This window comes from Pipistrellus hanaki (assembly GCF_964339955.1).
Source record: "Pipistrellus hanaki genome assembly, chromosome: 7".
Classification (NCBI taxonomy): domain Eukaryota; kingdom Metazoa; phylum Chordata; class Mammalia; order Chiroptera; family Vespertilionidae; genus Pipistrellus; species Pipistrellus hanaki.
The window spans coordinates 53,685,378-53,704,408 of NC_140509.1; the positions used below are offsets into that span (position 1 = coordinate 53,685,378).

Genomic DNA, 19,031 nt, shown 5'->3' on the forward strand with positions numbered 1-19,031 from the left:
AAGGAAGCAAGCTCAGAACACATAGTGTGAACTTAATATGTGGTTACATAAGCAATTGATAAGAAAAAACTGTGGGAAATTAATTTGGGGATTTTGAAATTGTAACTTTATGACAGCATTTTGACTTTTCTATGTAATTTGTATGGAGATGGTTTCCTTTATTGTTACAATATATGATACCCACTTAATCTCTGTACCACTTTACTTTAGTTATGAAAACCTACATTTGTGTGGGTGATATGTAGAAAAGAACATTAATCATGGGTGTCAAATTAGGATAGCTAAAATATATTAATTCAATAATTTCCACAAATAAAATAGTGCTGACAAGACTATAAACACACAAGATCACAATAATACCTATTTTAAATGACTGTGATAGAGAAAAACTTAAATTTCATATGACATAGCATGTTTTAAGTTTCACTTTTCAATATGAATTTGAAAATAAGGTTAATATAACAGATAAGACAAACATCAAATAACTAATAGCAGGCTATTTATTAAGTTATATAGACGGTATAAAATGAAATGATTTATATGTATAAGTTGAGCATATTTATACAAACAAAATTCTTCCTTGTAAACAACATATTTATGCCTGTAGGAAAATAAAGTTAACATATGGAAATACATCAGTTATATATGAAGTACATCTGTGCCCCTGGTTACTTTGAAACATAAATCACTAATGCTTAGTAGAATAGCCCTCAGGAGTGACATGATAATGTTCTAGGTCAGTGGTCGGCAAACTCATTAGTCAACAGAGCCAAATATCAACAGTACAATGATTGAAATTTCTTTTGAGAGCTAAACTTTTTAAACTTAAACTTCTTCTAACGCCACTTCTTCAAAATAGACTCGCCCAGGCTGTCGTATTTTGTGGAAGAGCCACACTCAAGGAGCCAAAGATCCGCTGTGGTTCATGAGCCACGGTTTTAGGTGTTTAGACAAGATTCAGGCTAACTAACAGTCCCTCATCTAGATGTATAATGATAGATCCATTAAATGAAGATGACTACAAATATAAGAAAAATAACATTGTGAATTCAATTATTTATTTACTAGAGTTATCACAATATACATAAAATAAAACACCACTTAAAATAAAAAGCTGACAAGTACTAATCCACAATCATATTTGCACTGTGACTTAATCCTAAAATACAAATCCAGTCTACAAATAAACACAGGGACCAGGGAAAACCAGTAATGGTCAGCCAGATTTCTAAATTATAGTGCTTCTCCATTTCATAGTTTCCCACCAATTATTCAGCATGTCTCACTGATAGCTTGACGCTCAAACAATTAAATTTTAGATTTTGGCATGCCCCATCATTTCAGCATTCAGTGATATTCTACAGGAACATAATATAGAGCAACTTATTTCAATGATCAGAGAATTTATGGCTTTAAAAGAGGCCTTCTGGGGTCTCTCAGTCCACGGTCTTTATATAATGAAGTACTAAAATAGAAAGTTGCCCTTAGGTTCCATAATTTAAAATGAATGAAAAATCAAGCATTAATTTTTAAACTCACTCTTGAATCCCAAATCTTGTTAATTCACACTTATGTGACTACAGTTATAATAGTAAGAAGACAATTATGAGAGGATTAATATACCAATTTCTATACTTAGTGATGTTTAAAAATCTAAGTGTTACCTAAGGCAATTATCTTGAAGACCCCTAATATCTTCAGGGAATAGCCGTAGGGAGGATAATTGACTTTGCTAATTTTACCCTTGGCAATTATAAAAAAGCTCTAAATTTCTTATGACTGTAGAACCCTTCATCTAATAGTCTGTCCCAGAAGTACAGAAATAAACATGTAATATAGGCATTCAGACAAAAATCCAATGGAAAATTGGTAGAAGTCATAAAAAATTAAAGTTGCTATAACTGTGCTAACTTTAATTACTAAGTTAAATATACATCCTTTTTTTTTTTTTTTAAAAAAAAAGCAGGCTGTCACTGTGAACGAAACAGTGACATTCTATAAATACAGAAATTTTATATTAAGTTCAGCCTGCTCACTCACTGCTGTGGTCTCTATTCACATTACTATTGCTGAGATTATTCTTCCTTGTAAAAGAAAATTAAAACATTAAACAGAAATCTAACTTTACCAAGACATTAACCATATGTAGAGAACTTAAGAAAACTTAATATTGCTCCAAAGAAATATTTATAGCTACTTACTCCCTTTCCTTCCAAAAACCCTATTAATGGTTAGTATTATAGTCAATCAACGAAGCTTCTGGGAACTCATTTAATAAAATCAGTCCTTGTTTGAGATATAACTTCACTTTTCTTAAAAAAATATTCTGATGGGAATACTGCCAAGTATTTAAAAGAAAGGAATTGGTTTTGAATATGGGAGATTTGCTTTATCAAAGAAAAATCTTGACCTCCAAGCATTTTAGTTACTCCTTACAATATCCTCAACTTAAAATACCAATCAAATGGCTTGGAAATCATCTATTATGATGAAAAGAAAGCTACTAAAAGCCTAGAGTTGTAGAAGATCAATTACAGACCTCTGTACTTCTCCTGGGATGTGGTATGCAAGGTCTTTCACAAGAAGTGAGCCAGGGAAACCTCTTTTGAAATTGACCTTACAGAGCCTTCAATGTCCTTTTGGAGAAAAAAGTGCAAAAGATCGATGGTTTAGGTGAACAGGAGAGTTGCACAGAATAAAAACTTCAAGTCAGCACACAACTATCAAATTTAAAAAATACCATGGCCTGCCGAAACCGGTTTGGCTTAGTGGATAGAGCATCGGCCTGCGGACTAAAAGGTCCCAGGTTCGATTCCGGTCAAGGGCATGTACCTTGGTTGCGGGCACATCCCCAGTAGGGGGTGTGCAAGAGGCAGCTGATCAATAATTCTCTCTCATTGATGTTTCTAACTTTATCCCTCTCTCTTTCTCTGTAAAAAAATCAATAAGATATATTAAAAAAAATACCATGGCCTAAAAAGGAAAAAAAATTCCTCACCAAACAAAGGTTGATAAAATGTAAATCTAAAAGTATAAACCTGTGCAGAGACCATGAAGATATAGAGCTCACTGAAGGGGAAGAAAATGCCTGGTCATTTTTATTTCAACGAGAAGCTTCAGACTGAACTGTTACTTGCATATGTAAGTTTTTTTTTTTTTTTTCTTTTTTTGTAAATCAAGTAGTGCTACTGAAATCCAGTGCCTAATGAAGCAGATGGTGGAGGTCTTAGATTCTGGGACATTTTATAGCAATGCATCTGAATGCAAAACACCAAGAGTAGATTTCACAGGCTGTGAATCTGATTTGATTTTGATGAGAGTAAAGTCTCCATTTTCTCTTAACTTGAACCATGCTGAAAGAATGATGTGTGAAAGATACAAGCCAGCTAAAGAAAAAGAGTACCTTAAATGTTATTCCCATAAAGTGAAGTGGTTAAAGCAAGTGAATACTTGTTTGTGTCACTATAGCATGACTATATTTATACTTAACTAGAGGCCCGGTGCACAAAATTAATGCATGGGGAGGGGCGGGGGGTCCCCCTCAGCCCGGACTTCAGCCTCTCCAATCTGGGACCCCTCGGGGGATGTCTGACTGCCGGTTTAGGCCCGATCCTGGGGATCCTTCAACTGGCAGTCAGACATCTCTCACAATCCGGGACTGCTGGCTCCTAATTGCTCACCTGCCTGCCTGTCTGGTTGACCTGAACTGCCCCCTGCTGCTGGCCTGATGGCCCCTCACTGCCTCTGCATGCTGTCCTGATTGCCCTTAACGGCCACCCACTGCTAGCTAGGTCGCATCCAACTGCCCCCTCCCTGCCAGCCTGGTTGCTCCTAACTGCCCCTCCCACTGGCCTAGTCACCACTTACATAACATATTCATATACATAAAAACAAAATAAAAAAGAACTTGGTATTGATGATCTGAGTATAAAAAATAGGCACTAAAATAATTATTCTTGGTAAACATTCATGTACTTTATTCATTTCTTAGTCATATCTTTATTATTGTGTCACTGGCATTTTTTAAAAAAATACCTTTTATTGATTTTTTTTACAGAGAGGAAGGGAGAGAGATAGAGAGCTAGAAATGTCGATGAGAGAGAAACATCGACCAGCTGCCTCTTGCACACCCCCTACTGGGGATGTGCCCGCAACCAATGTACATGCCCTTGACCGGAATCAAACCTGGGACCTTTCAGTTCGCAGACTGATGCTCTACCACTGAGCCAAACCGGTTTCGGCAAAAGGCCATAATATTTTTAATTGAAAAAATGCTCTTCTACAGGTTCTGAGTTACCTGGTAAACTCAGAGTTAATTTGTAAATGAAGGTGATACTCAATTCTAATTTATTTTTTTCATATTGAAAAGTATAACTATTTCAGTTCAAGTATTTTCAAGCTACTATCTTTTTGCTTCTTTAACAGTACATTTCTTTGACAAATATTTTTATATGACAAAACCTGTCAAACAGTCTCTCATGGTTCATTTAAATGTTTTGCCAAAATTAGATGCTGCAAACTCTAGGCCGTATCAATTTAATTTCATTCCTGTGTAAGGTATAATTTATTCAAAATAGAAGCCCCCACCAAAAGACTTTTCCTGCAACATAAAATACTCCAAATCACAATTATAGAATCTGATAAATATTACATCTAAATAACTGAAATCATTAAAAAGTTTATGAAAAAGCTAGTAATGTGAAAATGCCTACATCATAATATGAAGCGGGGGGAAAATACACAGGATTAAAAAAACCCTAATACATGCCATTTTCATCTATATTATTAAAAAGCCCACATCTATAAAAGCATGAGTAAATAAACAAAAATGACAGAGAGAAAATACACCAAAGTATTAACTAACCATGATTATCTCTGTATAATGAGATTATAGGTAATTTATATCTTCTTTAAATTGAAAAATTTTAAAAATATATTTTTATTGATTTCAGAGAGGAAGGGAGAGGGAGAGATAGATAGAAACATCAATCATGAGAGGGAATCATTGATCAGCTGCCTCCTGCATTCCCCCTATTGGGGATCGAGCCAGCAACCAGGCATGTGCCCTTGACCAGAATTGAACCTGGGACCCTTCAGTCTGTAGGCTGACACTCTATCCATTGAGCCAACCAGCTAGGGCTAAATTGAAATTTTTAACACTATCATATAATTAACAATAATTTTACCTGAATCAGAAAAACATAGAAATTAATTCTCTAGATTTACCAGTTTTATCTGGTGTCGACTGCCACCACCACCATCATCACCATCACAACTTTACTGAGCATCTACACGTGCGGAGCTGGGGCCGCAGGTGCACAGACCTCTGTGGCTTCTGCAGTCAGCCACGAGCCACCTAAAGGCCATTCAGACACAGGCAAACCCAGTTTTACCTTGGTGTTCTGTAGTAGAGCTAGTCCATTGCAGGCATTTGCTAGAAGAAAGTCTCCACTCAAGATAGCAATTTTATTTCCAAAATGCATGTCTTTCAGTGGCCCATCAGAAGACTGCAATTCACTTAAATTTACTATTCCACGATGTACAAGGAGAGCAGTATGGATAAGTTCTGTGATCTCTGCCAAACTTCTTTGACTAAAACATAAAGGAAAGACTTGTCTGAGTGTCAAGAACACTCTTATCACTAATGCCAGACTTCAGTTTTCAACAATAAAATATTTACAGAGTAAATTTATTTTAAGTTGTTTCTTTTTAATGAAGTGTTAAATTGAGATATAAATGACATATAACATATTAGTTTCAGGTGTACACCATAATTATTTAACATTTATATACACTGTAAAATGATCACCCCAATAAGTCTAGTGAACATCCATCACCACACATACTTACATTTTTCTTATAATAAGAACTTTTGAAATGTACTCTCTTAGCAACTTTTATTTTTTTTATTTTTTTATTTTTTTGAAATGTACTTTATTGATTTTGTACAGAGCAATAGAAAGCTAGAAACATCGATGAGAGAGAGTCATCGATCAGCTGCCTCTTGCACACCTCCTACTGGGGATATGCCCGCAACCAAGGTACATGCCCTTGACCGGAATCGAACCCGGGTCCCTTCAGTCCCCAAGCCGACGCTCTATCCATTAAGCCAAACCGGTCTCGGTTCTCTTAGCAACTTTTAAATATATAATGTAGCATTATTAACGGTAGTCACCATGCTATATAGTAAATTATCTATTCCCATTTATTTTATAACCGGGAGTTTGTACCTTTTGACCACCTACTCCCACTTTACCTACCTCTTCTCCTGCTTTTGATACCACAAATCTGTATCTACGTATCTACGTAGATATCTCTGTATCTACGAGTTCAGGTTTTTTGTTTAATTAATTAATTAATTAAAATATATATATATTTTTTTATTTCAGAGAGGAAAGAAGGGGGAGAGATAGAAACTTCAATGATAGAGAATTTAGGTCAATCAGGACTATAGATAACAGTTCTAACTCTGCCTCCAACACTAGACTTTGGGGAAGTTCCTTAAACTCTCAGATCCATAGTTTCACCACAGAAAGGAGGGGAACTGAAGAAACAGTCCCTTCCAGTTCTAAGATTCAAGGATTTCAGGTCTAAAATATAATATTTAGTTCTAAAATTAGAAGATTTGAGGGATTAAAAATATTACCTGGGCTGGCAGTTAATAGTTTAAAAAAAGAACAAATTATTGCTATTATTGGTCTATAGGAAATAGAAATTAAATGATTGGTTATCTTGAAATCTGTCCTGTAATTACTATCTAGTGCTGTGCTCTTAACTTCTAGGATTTTGGCATTTAATAAACAACTCCAGATCACACTGTGCAAGCGTCTAATTTTGTGTGCAGCAGAGAAGCAGTATGAAAGCTGGAGAGTATTTTCTTCTCATTATTTTGTTCCTATTTTAGCCACCAAAGCAATCTAATAAACTTGCAATGTACTAGATTTTAAAAATTATCTCATATAAAGGGCTTCATGCCATTTTATGCACGTATATATTATCACTCTTGGGTATTTTTATACTAAATCTTAATTGGAAAAGAGTCACCAATGAATATCATTTATGCTAAGTAATCAGAGTAAGGAAGTAATTACCACATTCACGTAACCCAGAGGATTAATTGATGTTTTCACAAGAATTTTCACCGAATTACTCTTTCAATTGTATGTTAAACAACTTCATCTGTTTAGATCTATTTTCTTCCAACATTTCTCCAAAGTTTTTTTTTTTTTTTTTTTTTTTTTTAGCATTCTAAGCTTTAGAAAGAATGATGGCAGACACTGCTAGTTACCCACTCACGCTTTCCTTCCTCACTATTAACACACCTTTTAATATATTTGGAGTGGCAATGTGCTCACTTAAAAACATTCGTGTCCCCAAGATCCCCGGAGGCTAGAAGTGATCATGTAGCAGTCTGGCCAGTGAATGTAGGTAGAAGTTCACTAGGTGAAGTTTCTGAGAAATCTACTGAACTCCTGGTATCAGGATTCAGTGGATGTGCACCTTTGGCATTTTGGGCTTACAACCTCCTGTCGGGAAAGGGCCTAACTGCCTGGAGGCACAGTAGAGACCTAAGAATACTAAAGAGGGCTCCCAATGAAGAATAGTGAGCAAGAGGAAAGGAGAAGCCTGGGCCCTTGATGACTTCTTCAAGTCGGCTTGAATGTGCCCACCTCTAGACATTTTGCTATCTGAGTTAGATAAGCATTGCATTTCTTTAAACTACTGTTTGTTCGAGTCCTGTTATAGACAGCCAAGTGAATTCTTGATAGTCAATAACTATAGCACAAAAATAGTGAAGACGTTTTATGTTTATATTTCTGTACTCGTTTTATTCAACCAATATAATCTCTTGGAGATAGTTCCACGTATTATTTACAAATAAAGAAGTTCCACCTTTTTTACCAATAGGGAAACTTCTTGTTCTTTTTAACATCGATCTTTACAGAGGTTCATTGTGTGGATGGGTTGTGCAACTTTTGCTGCTATCGGGTGAATGATAAACCTACATTTGTTTGGAGTATTTTTTTAAGAATCAGCCCATGTGTCACTTCTGTGAAGTCTTCCCTATCTTCCCCAGATTAACTCCTTCTGTGCTTGAAAGGCTCTGAACATAGCTCATTTATTGTGCTATATTGTAATAACTTCTTTAGCAATCTATCTTCCTGCCACTTCTTTCCTTTACTACACTCTAAATTACACTATCCTACCTCTTGGCTGCCTATAATATTGTTAAATGAATAACTCTTTGTATAAAGAAGCGATTTTCAACTGAGTGTGCCACAAGAATTTTAAAACATGCAAAACCTGACTATTTAGTCAGGGGCACTGACCTCTTTTCTTTTAGATTGTTAAATAAAAAAATGACAACAGCCAACACAATAGTAGCCATCTGTTGTGAATGATGGCTACCATTGTACCTGTTTTTTTGGTCAGATGGGCAAAAATATATTATTTTGGTGTGCTACAGACTTTTTTTTTATTTTTTAAATATATTTTATTGATTTTGTACAGATAGGAAGGGAGAGAGATAGAGAGTTAGAAACATCGATGAGAGAGAGTCATCGACCAGCTGCCTCTTGCACACCCCCTACTGGGGATATGCCCGCAACCAAGGTACATGCCTTTGACCGGAATCGAACCCAGGACCCTTCAGTCCCCAAGCCGATGCTGTATCCATTGAGCCAAACCGGTTTCGGCCAGAACTTTTTTTTTTTTTTAAATAAATCTTTATTGCTCAGATTATTACAATTGTTTCTCCCTCCCTCCTCCCCCATAGCTCCCTTCCACCAGGTTCCTGCCACACCCTCTGCCCTTACCTCCTCCCCCCAACCTAGCCATTGTCCTCATCCATAGGTTATACGATTTTAATCCAGACTCTTTCTGCACCCCGACACCCCGTTCCCTCTGATAATTATCAATCCACTCCCTTTCTTTGCCCCTGATTCTATTATATTCACCAGTTTATTCTGGTCTTCAGATTTTTTTGTTTTGTTTTTTTTGTTGTTGTTGCCAATGCAAAAACTAAACCACATACATGTTATTTTCAAAACTTGAATGTCAAGAGCAAAACTCTGGCTATTAAATAATAACAACAATGCCAATGCAAAACAACAAAATGAGAAATCAGAATTATGGACATATTAATATTTTTAGCTACTAAATGAGTCTCTTTTGTTGCTGGTATAGATTTACTCAGAGTCCTTGGACTTGCTGCACAAGACTTTGCAGAAGACTGGAAGCTAAAGATGCTAGCATGAGCAGGAACATGATTAAAGAAGTAGCTTCCACTTCAGACTTTAATTTCTTCAGATGACTCCATGTTGGCACTTCAGTCCCTTGAGTAGCCTTCAATTTTCTTCTCCCACTTTGCTATCGTCTGGGCAACTCTCAGTCCTTTTGGGTGAAGGGACACAGGAGCTTCTCTGAGTCCATTGTGATGACGGACATAACACTCTGGCACCCGAATTGGCTGCAATGCTCCTTCTTTCCTTTCATTTTGAACCCAGGGTTCGACCCCACAACACTCTGGGCCTGGCTTCTCTGGGCCTGGCTGCTGCTGCTCTGGGCCTGGCTGCTGCTGCTACAGAACTTTAGTAATTAGTTTTTGTGTGCCATGAGATAAAAAAAAAAGTTGAAATCGCTAGTATAAAAGTAAAAAGGATTGTTATCATTCTTAGTTTTACAAAGAACAGAGTGAGATAAACTAAAAAGTCAGATTTATTGAATCAGAGGTGGAAATGCCCCCAGAAGTCAATTAACCTCAATTAACTCCTTCCAGGATGAGTGGTAAACTATATAGGAACCAGGTCTGCAGATGAATAGTTTTAATTATTAGAAATTGTTCCTTATATTAACTTGAAATCTCTTTAAATGTCTCATGTTTTTAAATTAGTGTTAAACTAGTAGGAGTGTCAACTGTGTTTCAATACACAGGCAAGGAAGATTAAATACAATGGAGCTGTCTTCTCTTTCTTTGTTATTCTTTGTATTCGGCTTTTTCTCTTTTCTTCCTCCATTCCTCCTTGTTTTCCTTCTTTTTAGAGGTTTAACAAAATACAAAAAAGTACAGAGAATAATATAATAAAAGCATAATATTCCACTTACAAATAAATGTTTACCCTTTGTCATTTTAAACACTTTTTGAAGATGCGTTTTTTTTAAAAAACCCTTTATAATTTGGGTATTTTAAAGCATTCAAAAGTGAAAATGTAGTATAAAATACCTCTGTGGATCACAATTTTGTTTCAGCTACACCTTTCACTGATCTTCCAGATTATTTTTAAGCAAATGCCAGATATCATGCTATTTCATCAGCAAATACTTCAGATATCCAATCTTTTAAAATGCCTAACTGCTTCATGGCTTTCATTATCTAAATTATTTACTTTGAGCCAATGAATTACTGTATTCTGAACATTTTATACGAAATAATTTTGCAAGCATAACAACTCAATCAGCAGACTAATAAAAAAATAATGTAAAACTCACAACAGCTGTCTGAGGTAAGCATTATTATCTCTACTGCACAGAAGCGAGCTGGACTGGCCAACTAACTTGCTCAAGTTCACATAGCTAGTAAGCTGCAGGGCTGGATTCAAGCCCAGAGCTCTCCATTTTTAAAGCCCAGGCTCTTTGCATATCAACAGAAAACTAATAAGAATACCGAACACAACATGTACAAAATTCAGGGTGTATTGAAAGCATTAAAATGATAGATAAGAGTCATTAAAATTTTTTTAATGATTTTTTTTTTTTTTAAGAGAGAGAGCAAGAAATATCAATGTGAGAGCGAAACTTAGATCAGCTGCTTCCTGAACACCTCCTAGGGATCAAGCTGCAACCTGGGCCTATGCCCTTGGAATTGAACATACAACACTTTGGTGCATGGGGTGACACTCAACAACTGAATCACATGGGTTTGTAGAGTCATTTAAAAATATTATTTTTATTGATTATAGAGAGGAAGGGAGAAGGAGAGAAAGATAGAAACATCAATGATGAGAGAGAATCATTGATCAGCTGCTTCTTGCACGCCCCACACTGGGGATCTAGCCAGCAACCCAGGCACGTGCCCTGACAAGGAATTGAACCATGATCTCCTGGTTCATAGGTTAATGTGCAACCACTGAGCCATGCCCGCTAGGAAAGAGTCATTTTTTAAAAAATAATTTTATTTGAATATTAAAAGATTTTTAAAACTATAAAACTGATTTTTTTATGTTCATGTAGAAAGGATAAATTTGAAAATTACAAGGAAAATTCTGGAAAATAAAAGGACTGACATTCTAGATTTTAAAACTTATTACAATGCTACTGCAGTTTTTAAAACTATTGTACTATCACAAGAACAAACTAACAGATTAGTGGAATAAAGTCCTGAAAGAGATCCAAATATATAAGGAAAATAAATTACTTATGATAAAATAACAGTTCAAATTGTTAGGGAAAAGATAAATTATTCTTACAAAAGATGTTGGGGCAACTGGCTATCAAGTAAGGGGGAAAAAATTAGACTCCTACATTACTCCTTAGGAAAAAAAAATATTTTTTGGAATAAAGATCTAAATGTAAAAAAAAAGTTCAGATTTAAGTCAAAAGGTAAAAAAGAAAACAAAGCAATACCATACTAAAACCCTATTTGAAACCACAGCTTTGTGACTCATCTTGATGAATATAAAATACCATTATTTAAAAAAATTTAGGAAAACACTCTTATGACCTTGGGGTGAGAAAGCCTTGTAAAATAAAATAGAAAATCAGGAAGTCATATAAAAATAATAAATTTGAGTAATTACAATAGACAAAAATGTTAAATAAACTATAAAAGACCAAGGCAAATATAGACTTGAAAAGTATTTGAAACACATACAATAAGCAGGAGATTATATTAAAAATGTGTGGAGCTTGTCCAAATTGGACAAGAAATTGATAAGAAAAAGATAAACAGCCCAAGAGCAAAATGGGAAAGAATATGAAGAGGTAATTCTAGAAATAAATGACCAAAACCCACATAAAATGATACTCAACCTCACAAATAATTTGGAAAAGTATTATTATAATAATAATAATGACATAATATTTTTAGTCCATTAGCTTTGCAAAAATGGAAAAGATCAGAAATGAGGCTAGCAGGAAGATGAAGAAAACATTATGCCCATCACTTAGCTCCCTACTCAAAACCCTCCAGTGGCTCCCCATCTCACTCAGGGTAAAAGCCTAAGTCTCTACAATGGACTCCAAGGTCAAGTGCAATCTGACCCAGCTCCTTTACCCCCTTACCTCTCTGACTACATTTGCTACCCTCCTCCCTCTCAGGTCACTCTTCTCTAGCTACATTAGCTTCCGTGGGAGCTAAGGAACATGCCAAGCCTGTTCTGGCCTCAGAGCTGGTGCCCTTTCCCCTATCTGGCCTCATCTTCCCTTAGATACCTGCAAGGCTTAGTCTTAGCTCCCTGTCTTTGCTCCAAGATCGCTTCAAAGTTGACTTGGTCAGTGACTTCTCCGACTACTCCATTTCCAACTGCAACCCTCCCGTCCTTTCCAGCACTCCCAGTCCCCACTTCCTGCTTTCCCCCCTCCATAGTACTTATTGCCTCTGACACACTAGCTGGGTTTTGTGTTTTATTTTTCTCTCCACAATCCCATACAAGAAAGATCCACAAGGACAAAGAATGAGGGGGAGGGGAAGAAGAAGACAAGAGCAAAAGAGTTTTTAAGATATACTTAATTAAAAAATATCAAGGCACATGAATACAAATAAAAAGGAAAAATATGCTCTTAATGCCAGGTAAAAGAATCTTTCATGGTGATAAACTTTAACTAATTTTGTGTTTAAATGTTATTTTTTTAAATAAGTAGGCCAGATGCAGCATTCTAAGAAATTCATTCAGTTCATTACAATAATTATAGAAACATAATAATTTTCCTGTTTTGCCATTTATTCATGCTGATAACCAAAGTGAAAATGGAACTCTCAATTTGGGGTTTGCCATGATCACAGCATTCATAATCTTGTTTCATTCCTGTATTCTGATTTTAAAAACAGGTGACTGAAACAAAAAATCTCAACCATTAAAAGCAACACGCCAAAGCTGTGGGCTGTAGTAATGGTGACCTCCAAATAGAGATGGAGTCACAGGTTCAGGGGTGGAAAAGAATGATCACGCCTTACTTCTAGCTCTGACCACACACAGTAGGCAATCACCGAAAGTGCTGAGGGCTTTGCGTCTTTTTTTAAGGAAAGCTGACCTGAAATTCTAAGTTCAAAGAAATCAGATACTTGACTCTATGTCAGAGTTTTGCCATGCTATGAAAACACAAGATCTGAAAGTGAAGGGGAAAAGAAAAAGACAAAAATCTGTAAGAAGTGCTTCAGTAAAAAACTAAATTCTCCCATAGTTAGTACTGTAATCTGGAACTACTGGTAGTTTTGCAGAAATAGAATTTTAAAGTAACTTAATACAAAGACGTATCTCTCTTGATTTATTTCCAAAAAATAAAGCTCAGTATTTCTTTTATATTTTTTAAATGAAATTGTATATAAAATGCAGTTTTTTTTTTGTTTTTTTGTTTTTATTTTTTTTTATTTTTTTATTTTATTTTATTTTTTTTTTAAATCAATCTTTATTGTTCATATTATTACAAAGGTTCCTCATTTCTTCCCCCCTCCACCAGGTTCCCACCCCACCCTCTGCCCCCTCCCCATCCCCCATTGTCCTCATCCATAGGTGCACAGTTTATGTTCAGTCTCTTCCTCCCTCCCTTTCCCCGATAGTAAATCCCTTTTCAGATAGTAAATCTGTTACTTAGCATTTTCTCATATCAATAATACCTCCACATGCCCAATGATACACTTCACACAAAAGACATTTTCAAATAGGTCAACCAGCCTCATCCAGGCCCCACCCAAGGCACTCACAGATCAACACCCCAGCGCTATACTAACTCAACACATTCAGATCTAAGCTTTCATCACTTGATTCAGCAGACCCTCAAGTTCCCGCAAAAGTTTCCAGCCATGTCTGAGAGGCAGCCGTGGGCAGGTACAGGCGAGGAGCGAGCTGTTTCCGGCCTGGCTGCTCCGGGCCTGGCCTCTGTTGCTCTGGTTCGTTCCACAACCAGCTACTCCGTGTCTGGTCACTGCCGCTCCCGACCTAGTTGCTCTGGACTTGGCTGTTGCTGCTACAGGCCTGGCCGCAACAGACCCGGCTGCTCTGGGCCCAGTTGCTCCGGTCCCGGCCGCTCCGGGCCTGGCCGCTCCCAGCCTGTCAGCCGCTGCTCCGGGCCTGGCTGCACCAGACCCGGCTGCTCCGGGCCTGGCCGCTCCCAGCCTGGCAGCTGCTGCTCCTGGCCTGGCCGCTCCCAGCCTGGCAGCCGCTGCTCCGGGCCTGGCCGCTCCCAGCCCGGCAGCTGCTGCTCCGGGCCTGGCCGCTCCCAGCCTGGCAGCCGCTGCTCCGGGCCTGGCCGCACCAGACCTGGCTGCTCCGGGCCTGGCCGCTCCCAGCCTGGCAGCCGCTGCTCCTGGCCTGGCCGCACCAGACCCGGCTGCTCCGGGCCTGGCCGCTCCCAGCCTGGCAGCCGCTGCTCCGGGCCTGGCCGCTCCCAGCCTGGCAGCCGCTGCTCCTGGCCTGGCCGCACCAGACCCGGCTGCTCCGGGCCTGACCGCTCCCAGCCTGGCAGCCGCTGCTCCTGGCCTGGCCGCACAAGACCCGGCTGCTCCGGGCCTGGCCACTCCCAGCCTGGCAGCCGCTGCTCCGGGCCTGGCCGCACCAGACCCGGCTGCTCCGGGCCTGGCCGCTCCCCGCCTGGCAGCCGCTGCTCCGGGCCTGGCCGCACAAGACCCGGCTGCTCCGGGCCTGGCCGCTCCCAGCCTGGCAGCCGCTGCTCCGGGCCTGGCCGCACCAGACCCGGCTGCTCCGGGCCTGGCCGCTCCCAGCCTTGGCAGCCGCTGCTCCGGGCCTGGCCGCACCAGACCCGGCTGCTCCGGGCCTGGCCGCTCCCAGCCTGGCAGCCGCTGCTCCAGGCCTGGCCGCTCCCAGCCTGGCAGCCGCTGCTCCTGGCCTGGCCGCACCAGACCCGGCTGCTCCGGGCCTGGCCGCTCCCAGCCTGGCAGCCGCTGCTCCTGGCCTGGCCGCACCAGACCCGGCTGCTCCGGGCCTGGCCGCTCCCAGCCTGGCAGCCGCTGCTCCGGGCCTGGCCGCTCCCAGCCTGGCAGCCGCTGCTCCTGGCCTGGCCGCACCAGACCCGGCTGCTCCGGGCCTGGCCGCTCCCAGCCTGGCAGCCGCTGCTCCTGGCCTGGCCGCTCCAGACCCGGCTGCTCCGGGCCTGGCCGCTCCCAGCCTGGCAGTCGCTGCTCCGGGCCTGGCTGCTCCCAGCCTGGCAGCTGTTGCTCTGGGCCTGGCCGCTCCCAGCCTGGCAGCCGCTGCTCCAGGCCTGGCCACACCAGACCCGGCTGCTCCGGGCCTGGCCGCTCCCAGCCTGGCAGCTGCTGCTTCGGGCCTGGCCGCTCCTAGCCTGGCAGCCGCTGCTCCAGGCCTGGCCACACCAAACCCGGCTGGTCCGGGCCTGGCCGCTCCCAGCCTGGCAGCCGCTGCTCCGGGCCTGGCCGCACCTGACCCGGCTGCTCCGAGCCTGGCCGCTCCCAACCTGGATGCTCCGTGCTTGGCTACTGCTGTTCTGGGCCTGGCTGCTCCCAACCCGGCTGCTCTGGGCCCGGCTTCTCCGGCCCAGCCACTCCGTGTCTGGGTGTTCCTGGACTGGCCACCCTGGGTTTGGCCGCCTCTGCCTCAGGCCTGGCTGCCACTGCCCCAGGTCTGGCTGCTCCAGTGCTGGCCGTTGATGCTCTTGTTCTGGCTGCTGCTGCTCTGGGGCCTGGCCACTGCTGCTCCGGGCCCAGCTGCCACTGCCTTGTGCCTGGCCACTCTAGGCTTGGTCGCCGCTGTTCCAACATTCTGTCCCTTTTTTCTCTTTTTTTTTTTTTCTTTTTTAAAAAAAACACAAAAATGCATTTATGTTGTAATGTTGGCTGGTGCGTTGAGTTCTGACTTAGTCTTTGATTTTTCAAGATCTTCTTTGTATTCTTTCTTAAGTAATTTTACTATCATTTGCTCTCACTTGATTTCTTCACATTGAGAACTTCTTTGGTTTCTTCCTCCTTGTCCAGGGAGCTCAGCAGGTTGGCCTGTGGCACCCCTTTGTTCTCCGCAGGCTCCTGCGCTGCTCCAGCCTGTTGCCGGGGGTCGGCGTCACCCAGGAAGCAGCCCCCGTCCTTGGCTCCCTTGCCCGCGCTCAGCAGTCGAAGGCTCAGGGGCACCCCCCCCCCCCTGGGGGCCCCGTCGCCCAGCTCCTTGCTGGCGCCCAGCTGGCCGGTGTCCGGCAGGGGCTCCTGCTCCACGTCGCGTTCCTCCAGTCTGGAGCTTTCTTTCTCCCTCCCACTAGGGGAGTCCAGGATCAGAGTCAACAGACTGTCCTCTGCGCACAGTGTGCGCGACTCCGGGGGCTTGGCCTTTCGCCATGCTCCCAGGACTCCACCTCACAGCTCCGTCTCCCCCTGCCCGAGCCTGGGTCCCCAGGGACTGGCCCAGACCTGGAGTTCGGAGCGGTCTGGACTGAGGCTCAGAGCGGCCGCCGGAGGCTTTGTTTCTTCCGGCTAGGGTAATCCAGCATCAGAGTCAACATTCAGTCCTCTGCGCGCCATGTGCGTGCGACTCCGGGGGCCCCGCCTTTCGCCGTCCCCCGGGATTGTCTCCCCCTGCCGGAGCCTGGGTCCCCAGGGTCTGGCCCATAACTTGGGGCTCAGCGCTGCCTGTTCGGGGGTTCAGCCCAGGCTGGGGGTTCTATTTCCTTCCTGCTAGGGAACGCCAGGCAGCACCCAGCCCTCTCCTCCTCTCCGGCTGCGACCTCTCCGCGCGCGCGTGCGTGCGAGCGCGCCGCATGTCTCCGTACCTTAGGCTTTTTTTCAGCTCCTCTGATTTTCCTTCTGGTTTTCTCCCTCCTTCCTATTGTAGAGTTTTCAATCAGTCGACTACCTGTAGCTCTGGGCAATGTCCACTCTACATTTTAGTTGTATTCCATTGAAATTGTTGTGAGCTGCTGCGGCTAGGTGTATACCCGAGCAGCCATCTTGGATCCTCCCATAAAATGCAGTTTTGATGAACGCATACATAGTGAAATGATTACTATAGTCAAGATAATTAACAAATCCATCTCCTCACATAGTTACTATTGTTGTTTTTAAAGAAAGCTCAGTATTGATGTGTTCTGTAATTAGTTTCCTCCATACCCGCTGACCAATCTACAAAGAGGTGAGCTACCTCCCTGGGGGTGGTCAGCCTTGAGAAAGCGGAGGGTGTTGGGACTCAGCAAGAAGTCACCATAGATATTGTCAGGAATTAGCCAACCAAATAAAATTTGTAATTCATGTTCTTTTTACACATGAACATTAAGTTCTGCTTAGTGATCAACTAATACACCTATGAAATTAATAAAGCATTACCAAGCCAGATAACGTACTGTAGTAAGAATATTTTCAGAAACATCATTTTGAATAACTAGACACAAACTTGCTGATGTCAACACGTAATTATCCTGCAGGTTAACTAGATCCTGGTTATGAGGAGGGAGGGGGATAACTAACTAGTAGCATCTGGTTTCTGGAAACAGTTTAAGCTGGCCTGTTTTCTGCCAGAGAAGCAAGGAGAAAGCCCAGCTGGCATTGTTATCTAGGTCTCTAAAATTACTTTTTGGTTTGGGTATCACAAAAGGGGTTAAAAATACTTGAGACTACCCAAAAAGCCTAACAAGACATCTGGGTGCTGCGGCTGTCACTGTCAGGGCAGCCCTGGGAGGGAATGCCCGTACCAATTCGGTTTATCAGATGGACAGCTGATCAACATTAAACAGACTTGCTCTGGGCAGACTGAGCTGAGCTTCCTGACATGAATTCCAATGAGGGCCCTCTGCACTCCACCACCGAGCTCTGCCATTTTTTACTGTTGCTGCTCCCTGGACATATGGGAAACCCGAGCAATGAGCACATAAAGCTGCCTCTAACTCAAGTGACGGCTCATTTCCCCTGGCTGAAGGCAGACATTAATATCCTGAGGAGATCAGACCCTCCTCTCTGACCCCCATCTACTGAAGCAAAACGACTGTCCCATTTCTTTATTTAATAAGCTTTTAATGAAGAAAACCAAAACCCCCTCTCTGACTGCGACACAGTTCTACATGAAAAGGTTATACAAATACAATGGATTCCGTGTCAAAGTTTCCCAAAATATCTGTCCCCCTCCCCACTGGAGAGTAGTCTGTCACTCGCCCTCCCATAGTGCTCATTCTTTCTGCTGCCGTACAGGAGTTCAGCTCTTCCCTCCGATAATTAGGAGCTGTCTCCACGTTATGGCAGGTGGAGAATTAAAGAAATGGCTACAAAGAGCATGCTGTGTTTCCATTTTCAGTAGGTTCCTTTTTCTTCAAAGGCTCATCATTTAGCTATGAAAACTGCTTCAGGCACAACCAGACTGGGAGAAATGACAGTCCAGTGACAACCCCAAGAGTCCACTAGAAAATGCTTCTGAGCTACATTAGGGTATGAGAAAGCTAAAAACGTTGGGTGAATTGGAGTTGGCATACATACTTTGGTTTTAGGAGGGATGAAAGGGAGGATGCATGATGGCAAATGAAGAAGACAAGCAGATTTGTACGTGTGAATCTTGAAAGTGGCTTAAAATGAGAGCAATCCGAAACATTCCTGAAGCTGGGTGCTGGGCCTATGCCTATTGCCAGGCTCTGTAAATTCTGAATTGCTTCATAAGATCTGAGTTTTCTCTCCTTGAGAAAGCAAGTAGGGGTTAGGAGAAAACTGAAGGCTTTATGTTAAATAGGGCACAGGAAGCACAGCAGGAGAGAAATGTAATTCTGCAAAGACCTCTCCAACTAATCACAGGAGGCATCGATGAACTGGAAAGGGAACCTTGGCAGGCTTCATTTAGACCATGAGCTGGGAACGGAAAGTGAGCATAACAGGTAAAATA

At 41.9% G+C, this 19,031-nt stretch overlaps 1 protein-coding gene across 1 annotated transcript in view; it reads right to left on the reverse strand.

The window, feature by feature from the left end:
• The window catches only part of PDSS2 (decaprenyl diphosphate synthase subunit 2), a 173,846-nt gene that overhangs the window by 68,987 nt on the left and 85,828 nt on the right, over nt 1-19,031 (reverse strand). Inside the window, exon 3 of the mRNA XM_084890546.1 lies at nt 5,394-5,592. Coding sequence (XP_084746672.1) covers nt 5,394-5,592 — 199 coding nt within the window. The remainder of the gene's footprint in view (nt 1-5,393; nt 5,593-19,031) is intronic.